At 46.2% G+C, this 10,604-nt stretch overlaps 1 protein-coding gene across 1 annotated transcript in view; it reads right to left on the reverse strand.

The window, feature by feature from the left end:
- GNPAT (glyceronephosphate O-acyltransferase) overlaps positions 1-10,514 on the reverse strand; it is a 31,004-nt gene extending 20,490 nt beyond the window's left edge. Inside the window, exons 1-2 of the mRNA XM_079900426.1 lie at positions 10,422-10,514; positions 2,579-2,761 (exon numbers count right to left, since the gene is read on the reverse strand). Coding sequence (XP_079756552.1) covers positions 2,579-2,761; positions 10,422-10,499 — 261 coding nt within the window. The 5' untranslated portion in view covers positions 10,500-10,514. The remainder of the gene's footprint in view (positions 1-2,578; positions 2,762-10,421) is intronic.
- Positions 10,515-10,604: the final 90 nt, after the last annotated feature.

A 10,604-nucleotide genomic window follows, 5' to 3' on the forward strand; every position in this document is an offset into this window, starting at 1 on the left:
AAGAAAAGAGAAATGCCTGGGTCCTAACCTAGACCAATTACACCAGAATCTCTGGGGATAGGACCAAAGTATTTTTTTTCCATTCATTAATTCAAGAAATATTTATTGAATGTGTACTATGTGCTAGGCACCAGAAATACAGCAATTTAAAAAAGAGAGAGAGAGAATTTGACTTCACTTATGAAATAAGTTCAGTCAGACAAGATTAATAGATTCCCCAAGACAGATCACAACAATACGATTAAGAGCATAGGTCATATGTCCGAATCAGAATAAAAGAGACAGCAAATAATAAAGATAACAAATAATTTTCCTGGGAGCTCCCCGGCGGTCCAGTGGCTAGGGCTCCGCACTGTCAGTGTCTGGGCCCAGGTTCCGTCCCTGGTCCAGTGGCTAGGACACCGCGCTGTCAGTGTCTGGGCACAGGTTCCATCCCTGTCCAGCGGCTAGGACACTGCGCTGTCAGTGTCTGGGCCCGGGTTCCATCCCTGGTTCAGTGGCTAGGACACTGCGCTGTCAGTGTCTGGGCCCGGGTTCCATCCCTGTCCAGTGGCTAGGACACTGCGCTGTCAGTGTCTGGGCCCGGGTTCCATCCCTGGTCCAGTGGCTAGGACACCGCGCTGTTAGTGTCTGGGCCCGGGTTTCATCCCTGTCCAGGGGCTAGGACACCGCGCTGTCAGTGTCTGGGCCCGGGTTCCATCCCTGGTCCAGTGGCTAGGACACCACGCTGTCAGTGTCTGGGCCCGGGTTTCATCCCTGTCCAGGGGCTAGGACACCGCGCTGTTAGTGTCTGGGCCCGGGTTTCATCCCTGTCCAGGGGCTAGGACACCACGTTGTCATGTCTGGGCCTGGGTGCCATCCCTGGTCAGGGAACTAATATCCCGCAAGCCGTGTGACGCAGCCCCCAACCCCAGTGCCGCTGCAAAATGAAGAATCTTCCCAAGGCCACAAACCGGACTAACCTCCAGTGAAAAGTCAAAGAAGCAGGATCTCTCTGTGAACCTCAAGGCACAGGAGCACGATATGATAGAAGAGCCCGCCGTCGGGGAGCTCCGATCATGCCTGCCAAGGACCTCTATCTGGATGTCCTCAAATGACGTGTGCAAAATAGAGCACAGCTTCTCTCCTAAGCCCTCTTCTAAGTCCCTATCTCAGTGAATGGCTCTATCAGCCTTGATTCTTCCTTTCCTTCACTTCATTCACCCAACTGGTCATTTCTTAAACCTGACCATTTCTCTGTTTCTATAACCACGTACCAGTCCAGGCAGCTACGATCCTACAAAGGGACTGCTGCAGGAGCACCACACACAGCCTTCCCGTCTCCTTCAGCACAACGGTGTTTCTAAAACATAAACTGATCACGCCACACTGCAACCTGAACCCCTTCCATGGCTTTGCACTGTGTGTAGGATAAATCCAATTCCTTCAGACGGTTCACAAAGCCCTTCGCGACGTGGCCTGCTCTCCTCTCCAGCCCAGTTCCTGTCATCACCCTCCTCTGCTCTCTTCAGTCTTGGTTCCACTGAACACCTCTCAATACCACGAACACACATGTGCTCTTTGCCTTAAAATAAGCTGGTGGTTCCCATACCTCACCACACTTTGGAATTGACTGGGCTTTTAAAAAACTTCGGATGCCTGGTTTCTCACTCCTGACATTATGATTTAATTGGTATGAGGGTGAGACGTAGGCACAGGGATTTTTAAAAGCTCCCAGAATAATTTTTTTTTTAAACGTTCTATTTTTTAAAAAATTTATTTATTTTTTTATTTTTGGCTTTGTTGGGTCTTCATTGCTGTGTGCGGGCTTTCTCTAGTTGTGGCGAGTGGGGGCTACTCTTTGCTGCGGTGCACGGGCTTCTCATCGCGGTGGCTTCTCTTGTTGTGGAGCACGGGCTCTAGGTGCGCGGGCTTCAGTAGTTGTGGCACGCGGGCTCAGTAGTTGTGGCTCGCGGGCTCACTAGCTGTAGTGCACGGGCCCAGCTGTTCTGCGGCATGTGGGATCTTCCCAGACCAGGGCTCAAACCCGTGTCCCCTGCATTGGCAGGCGGATTCTTAACCACTGTGCCACCAGGGAAGCCCCTCCCCGAATAATTCTAATGTGCCACGAGGTTTCAAAACCACAGGGAAAAAGTTATTTGCCCTGCTAGGAACACTCTTCTTCACCCATTTCACTTGGAAAACCCCCAAACATCTTTCAGGCCTCATTTATAAAGTCACTTCTCTAACTCCCTACACAAAATTAGTTGCTCTTATAACTAATTAATGCCCCTGTACACTGGCCTCCCATTAGCATGTCTTGTATCATATTTCACTGTAATTGCCTGCACAACTGTCATCATTCCCTATTAGACTATACACTTATGAGGTCAAGAACGCTGCTCAACTAGCTATTAGGCAGAATGTCTAGCAAAGGGGCTAAGATGCATTATGGGTACAATAAACATTTGATGAATGTGCTGAATATAGCAGAATCTAAAAAGATACATTAAAAATAGCAAAATAAATTCATAGAATCAAGAAGAGAACTTGCTGACAATGAACAAATCTGGCTATGGCTGAAGAGGAAATCACTTACCTGTTTAATGACATAATGAATCTCTTCAGAATTGAGAACACTACATTTAATGTCACTTGGCTTGCAAGGAGTAATTCCCTTGTAGACAAGAGGTGTGTAGCATTTCATGGCAAATTTCAGGTCACTGACATGCCTCCTCTCCTCCAAAGCATCTTCAAACGGATCCCACTTTTTGAGTTCCTTCTGTGGATGAGGCAAATGAAAGAAAGTAATGCACATGCTGTAAAACTACATTGGTAAGGTTTCATCTTAGCCAAAATTTTTATTCTATGACATAGAACAAGAGCAGAGTGTTCCGATGTTAGGTTTTCACATAGTAAGAAAAAGAAATGTAGCTATTGGATTTCCCCGGTGGATGAGAATCTGCCTGCCAATGCAGGGGACACGGGTTCGATCCCTGGTCCGGGAAGATCCCACATGCTGCGGAGCAACTAAGCCCGCGCGCCACAACTACTGAGGCTGCGCTCTAGAGCCCATGCTCCGCAACAAGAGAAGCCACCGCAATGAGAAGCCCGCGCACCGCAACGAAGAGGAGCCTGCCACTCACCACAACTAGAGAAAGCCCGTGCGCAGCAACGAAGACCCAACGCAGCCAAAAATAAAAATTAAAAAAAAAGAATAAAATTACCAAAAAGAAAAAGAAATGTAGCTATTATTAGGATCAATGAATTGATGTTGAATTATAATATTTTATTATCATATTTCTGATTGCTACCTTTATAAAGCCAGTGCCCCTTTATGAAAGTTAACAAATATAGCAAAGGTGGGACGTTAGGCTCTAGAGAATCTGATCAACTTTACAGATTTCGTCAATCACACCAATAAACTTGTTCTGTCTGCCTCTCTTAGTTTTAAAAATTAAAGCGTACATCAGAGTCAAGATTATGTCAAATCAAATAAAACTACATGGGTGCAAACTCAAGACCAAAGTGCTCCCATATAAGCTACTACGGTGCAGTCTGTATTTTGCTGTGTTACTTTCTTTTCTCCTTTCAACCGACTGAAATTCAGCTTCTATCCAACCAGCCCCTGAAACTGCTCGTTATTAGGCTACCAACGACTTCTGAATTCTTAATTCTTAAAAGTTTGTTTTTCTGATGATAAAAGTAATAGTAGTAATAATAAGTACAGCTAACATGCGTCGTTGCTTCCTAAGCGTCAGGCACTGTCCTAAGAACTTTACCTATACGAAGGGTCAATCCTCACAACAAACCTGTGAGGGAGTTATCATCACTACCACGTTTCACAGTGGGGAGACCAGGGCACAGAGAAGTGAAATAACTCAGCCAAGGTCCCACAGCTCTCAGAGGACAGAGACAGGATTCAAGCTGAAGCCTTATCGCTTCACAGACCCTGTTCCTAACCACTACCCTATACTACTCAGCATGCTGATTATGGAAGATTTGGAAACGTGGAAACATACAAGCAAAGATAAACTGCCCACAGTGTTACACCCTGGGAATAACTACTCGTAACACTTACTAGTTCCCTTATTTTTTCCATTCATAGATATAAAAATACATATTTTTAAATTTAAAACATGGACCCTACCAAATATAGTTTATCTTGCCTTATCAACTGTATTCTGAATACTTCCCTATATTAAATATTGTTTTAAAATATTTTAGTGGCTGCACCGTCACCTTTGTATTCCCTAATTTCTTAATGTAATGTTTTAATTACCAAAGTGATACATGTTCATTATAAAAACTGAGGAGATACAGAAAAGCACAAAGAAGAAAATTAAAATCAACTGTCTCCCAATGAGCCAGAGACCATTTCAGTGAATGCTTTTTTCTGTGCCTGTGAAGAGTCCCTCCCTCACCACACGTACATTTTGATTTGTCTCCTGATTTTCTTTTTACTTAATGTTATAAACACTCCTCCATGTCATTTAAGTTTCTCCCATGATATTACTTTTAATGTTGGATGTTTGGACTCTTTTTTTCATTCATTGCTACTATAAAGAGCGTAACAGACATTAATATTTCTTTCAAATCTAATCGTTAGACCCTGGCCTCTTTCAAGTCTTCGTTCCTCCTAGACCTCCGCACCGTGGGACACCGTTCTCAAGCACTCCCTCCTTTCATTACCTACAGCTATTCTGAAATGTTCCTACTGTGGTTTTTAATTCATGACTCTGTCACAGCAAAAACCCCACCTCATTTCTCTAATCCAGAGATTCTCAACCTGGGGGAAATTTTCCTCCCCCAATTACAAATATGTCTTCTTTCCTCCCACTTCCTTTAGTATATGTTAACATCTCCATCCCTCCTTTCTTCACTCCACACAGTGCTGAGTACTCTCACCTACTCAACTGGTTTCAAATATTTATGCTTCTGAATCCCTTGCCCTGTCCTCCTCTCGCATCCAGCTTTTCCAAAACTGAACTCATCTCTCCTCTGCACAGTCCTACAAGCTGATTACTTTCCTGAAATCTCAATCAATAACCCCACACCATCTACATCCCTGTGTTTACATCATTCTAGACCTTTCCTCCCTCATCCCTTACATGCAATCCGTTCCATCCTGCTAACACGGCCTTTAAGTATCCATCATGTCTACTCCTCGTTCACATGTCCAGCCTGTGCTCTTTATCACGACAGCCTCCTCACTGGTCTCCTTGCCTACGTTTTGTCCCTTTGAATCAGTCTTCCATGCCACCATGTGCCCTTTTTAAAACACAATTCTGGCTTAAAATATTTACATGACACCCCTCACCTCCTTCAGAACAAGACCTAAGCCACTTCTGGCGTCATATGAGAACCTCTATGACCTGGCTTTTCCTTCCCACCACACTCATGGTCCACTCAACAGTGAGTGATTTGATTTCCCTAACACAGTCCCTCGTTGATATGCCTTTGGGCCTTTGCACGTGTCCATCTCTGCCTGGAACGCCCTTCTGTTCCTGTCACCCTTGCCTTGGCATCACTCTGCTGTGACAGCTCTCCTTGAGTTCCCCTGATGGAATTACTCTCCCTTCCTCATCAGGACTTCGTTACCTTCTACATACGTCTATTGTGGTATGTGTCCCATAACATGTAATCGTTTGCATGTCTGTCTCCCTACTAAAATGCAATTACCTTGAGGGCAGGACGGTTTGTGTCCTCTTTGCATTTCCATCATCTAGCTGTGTTTGGAATATAGCACAATTGATCAATAACTGACCGACTAAATGTTAAGGTAATAAAAAAACCCAGAAAAACTGAGACCACCGTTAGGGCACAACGAGAATACAGACAGAAGCAAAGAGCATTTATAAGGAGCTTAAGTATAAAAGGGTAGCATGTAAAACATGTAAAATACGCAAATGTGAACATTTTTATGCCCACGTATATAAGTATAGAGAATATATGAGGGGAAAATATTCGAGCTTGGAATTCTGGTGTAAAACTGCAGTCGCTGTAACATATTGCATACTCCTGCTTCTAAGGCTGAAGAACCTCAAATTTCACAGTTCTCATTAATGAAGTAATAGCATAAGTTACACAGGCTCAGACTTGGTAGAATGCCACAAATTACCATTGTAAATGATATAATTTTAGGGACAAGAAAGATCTCAGAGACTTCCCATTTAGCCGTCCTGGGTGTGGGAACAGAAAAGGATCAGAATCAGCTGGGGAGGTGTCTGTGGTGTGGAGGCGGGGGGGGGGGGGGGGGGGGGGAGTACGGAAGGGGAGGAGAGAGGAAAGGGGGAGAGGGGAGGGGGGGCGTCCTCAGAACAAGAACCTGCAAGGCAGAGCAGCACGTATGTGTCCTTTGAAAACCTTGCCAGCTGCGATCATCTGCAATCCCTCCACGGTTCTGTAACTGCAGGATCAAGCTCACACTTCTTAACACACGAGCCAGCCGTACAAAGACCTAGTTGCCTCAACAAGCTATGACATCTCATGGCTCCCGCAGCTTTGTTCAAGTCACCTCTAAGAATGGCATTCCTATCAAACACCGGAGCATCTGTTGTATGCGTGCTATTGTGGTATGTGTTGGGGATATGCCTTGTCTAACCAAGACAGACACACCCTCTTTTGTCCGTAACCCTGTGCATGGTGGTACCAGTTGTTGAGACGGGGCACTTACAAATGGCCGTTCGCCACCGTTCACCTGGAAAACCCTCGGCCATCAACCACAGCTTCTGTACACCTCCTCTGTGTACCATGTCCAGATTCTCCCTTTAACGCAGGACCAAAACGGTCACCTTCTCCGCTAAGCCTTTAGGGAATCCTCATCACATTTTCATCTAGAATACGTCAATAAACTTGTCTTTGGTGTCTCCCCTACAAGATTGTGAGCTCCCTGTCATGTGTCTTACACATTTTCGTATTCCCAGTCCTTCAATCATTGTTTGTGGAGTGAAAAAATAACTTACTAAATGAAGCTACTTCTTGAGCCCTGTTGATGACAGCTCTCCAATATTCACAGTCTAAAGCTCCAACTTCTCCCAATCTGGTCTAACTCAATGTCTAATCCAGTGGTTTTTAACCCAGGCTTCACATTAAAATAACTCGGGGAACTTAAAATATTGATGCCCAGGCCCCCCTAAAGATTCTTGATTAATTTGGTCTGGGAGTGGTACCTGGGTTATCAAAAGTATTTTTGAAAGTACTCTAAGCGATTCCTACATGCAGCCAGGGTTGAGCGTTACTGCTCATTAACTGGCATTCCCTACGCCGTGCTGGAGAAGTATTTACCATCATAAAATAAATACTCACCCAGGAGCACGATACAATGAGGAGGCCAAGTGAGAAGAATGACGTGAACGATTGTCCCCCTATCTTACTTTGCAGAGTGGGCCTCTCCTTATTGCTAGTTAAACAGGCCTCTCCTTGTACCTCCCTTTCAACTGCTCTGGTGGATCCATTCATTCAACAGTTACTGACAGCCCCAAACATACAGGGCACTGTTCTACAGCCTAAGAACACGGCATGAACAAGGTGGACAAGGAACCCTGAGGGAGCTGAAGGAAAGATGGACAACAAATACACAAGGTAAGTTCACTTAGGGACACCACCAGTAGCATGCTGGTAACGTGCAACTATGGGAGAGCCCTGATTTATAGCATCTGCCAGTTTCTGGGGTATACACGCTCCCACCGTGGCAGATTTCAAGCTACCAATATGACCTCACTGAATGTGGAGCTGGGAGGAGATGCAAGGAGCCACCGTTCTCTAGGATTTCCACCTTACAGCGTGACAGATGGAAATAACTTCAAGAGCATGGATAACAGGAAAATTTAGTAAAATAATTAGGAAGTGCTGAGTTCTGAGTATTCTTTTTTTTTTTTTTTTTTGCGGTACGCAGGCCTCTCACTGTTGTGGCCTCTCCCGTCGCGGAGCACAGGCTCCGGATCTGCAGGCTCAGTGGCCATGGCTCACGGGCCCAGCCACTCTGCGGCACGTGGGATCTTCCCAGACCGGGGCACGAACCCGTGTCCCCTGCATTGGCAGGCGGACTCTCAACCACTGCGCCACCAGGGAAGCCCATCCTCTTCCTCTTTATCAGTGAAAGGCATCCGCCCAGTTGCCAGATCGCAGAGACGGGAGTCAAGTTCAGACTGTGGCCTCTTCCTTAGCTACCACATTCAACTGTCCTGAATAACACACTAACTCACCCGTCTCCCTCCTCCCCAGACTCACGGCCACTGCCTCACTGCAGGCTTTCGTCACCTCCCTGGATTACTGCAACAGCGTCCTAACTGACCTCCACGCTTCAGATTCCTCCGGTATCAGATTCCTTTCTCCAACGAATTCCCTTTCTACAGCCTCTGCTTAAGTATCAATAATAGAGGTTACCCACATAATCATGCCAGAAACCTAGTAGTCTTCTTAGACTTTCAAAAATACAAATCCAATCATCCTTAAATGGTGTCCCATAGAATGAAAATTTTATCCTGAAAGGCGTTTAAACATATAAAATTCCTTTAGGAAATATCCTCTGCCTACTTCCTTAGTTTCGTTTCTCACGTCCCCTTTATTCTACCCTTACCTATCTTGGTTCCCCCACACATGCCAAGGAGTGGTCTTCTTACACTGATGCCTACGACAGTCTTCCTCTCCCTCACCTCCCATTCATACCTCAAAATCTCAACTCAGGTGTCACATTCTCTGAGAAGCCTTCTCCAAGTCCCCAGACAGCTCAGGCCCTCCTTCCCAGCCGTCCCACAATATACTGTGCATGCTTCAATCACTGGGCTTATCTCACTTAGCTGCGATTACTCCTTTATTCTCATGACATCCTTTGAGGTCCTTAAAGGCAAGGGCTGGATCTTTAACCTCCATATCTTGCACACTGAGAATACTGACTAGGACACTGTAAGTACCTACAGCTGCAATGTCTGCTGCAAGCAGCAGTATCTTAAATATCTCCAAGACTAGACTATTGCACAATAAGAGTGTGGCCGAGGAATGAAATAAGGACAGTCTGAAACAGTAAGAAAAAGTTCAGGTTAACATGAAAGTTAAAAGACTGCTGTCACAAGAGGAGTGAGGGCGGCTATCCAGCTTCAGAAGCAGTAACGGCTTACATGCAATTAACTGCTTTAGTTTTTCACGTGAAAAAGGTGACCAAAGTCTTATCATTGGTGAATGGGGCAATAAAAAAACCAACTCTTTCCTTTAATACACACGTGGAAAATTGCTGTAATTCACAAACCAGTTGAGGGCTGAAAAAAACTACCCATGGGAAGTCAGAGCTACACAGCAACCCTCTTTCCCTACGTTTTGAGGTCGAACTATTTCACCACTGCACTGTGCGGTGAGGTCAACGAAGAGAGAGGTCCAAGTGATAAACCTTGGGAAAGTGGGCAATTAGCAGCCATCATAAGCCCAGAGCTCTTGACAGCAAGGGAACAGAAGTTTCCCCATGCTCCACTGGTCTCCCAATTTGAAGGTAGCCATAGGTATATACATTCTTTTCTGAAACTGAGTTTTTTGTTTATCTTGCTCTTGTGTTTTCCCTGTTATGACCCTCCTACATAAATTAACATTATATTTAAGCCAAAACACTGGTAACATGACTTTAAAATGCATTCTTTTATTTCCTCCTAAGGTAGATAAAGCTTAATTTGGTTTAAAAAAAAAAAAAAGTCAATTGCCCCAGGGTTGTGAAATACTGAGGGCTACAAAGCTTCCACCTCGTAATTTCTTCATGACAATTCTGAGTGACCAACATTCCGTCGGCAAAAAAGACCGGTTAAAATCAGAAGAGGCGGTTGGGGGGTGAACTGGAGAGAGGCCGGGGGGCATTAGCTCTCTTCCAAAATGACTTGTGGAAAAAGTACAATGATGGGCAGAGAACAGAAACACAATACAAATTTCCAGAACTCCAAATCTTCTTAGATGATAAACGTAAAGTCTTAGAAACTCAATGCCCACAGACAAGCCAAATACTTTTTTTCCCGGGAATATCACAGCTGCAAAAGAGCGGGGTGGGGAGCCACGGGCTACCTCAAGCTGAGTCAGACCCGCAGGTTCCTCGGGTTCGACCGAAAAGTAGCCCGACACGCCTCGCAAGAGATGGAGACACTCCAATTCTCCCCGCCTCGTTCCCGTGTCAGGGGCGTTCTGAAGGCCCAACGCCTGGTGGAGGGGAAGGGAAGGAACGAGCGGGAGGGAACCAGCGGAACCATCACCAGGAGAAACTTCTAAAAGCACACGGACATTCCCACACGCAGCGATACCCGTTGCCCTAGAAACCAAATCAAGCACCTAACCCCTCCTGCGGGGGTGGGGAGGAGGCTCGGACCCACTCTTCTGGGCCCTGGGTCGCGGCCCGGAGGAACCCGGGACCAGGAGAAGGGGGTCCTCTCCCGCGGCCCCGCCCCGGCCTCGCTCCCCCGGGCGCATACCGAGTAGAGGAGCACGACAGCGCCGGGACTGGTGGAGCCGACGGAGAAGCAAGAGCTAGACGAACTGGAAGAATCCATGCTGCGGCCGCTGTCTCGGGCGTGGCCTGGGATTCTTAGCTAAGCGGTGGTTGGGGTGCTGCTGGGGGCGGTTCTTCCGCGCGGGGCGGCCCGACCTCGCCTAGG

Source organism: Stenella coeruleoalba (genome assembly GCF_951394435.1).
Source record: "Stenella coeruleoalba genome assembly, chromosome: 16".
Classification (NCBI taxonomy): Eukaryota; Metazoa; Chordata; class Mammalia; order Artiodactyla; family Delphinidae; genus Stenella; species Stenella coeruleoalba.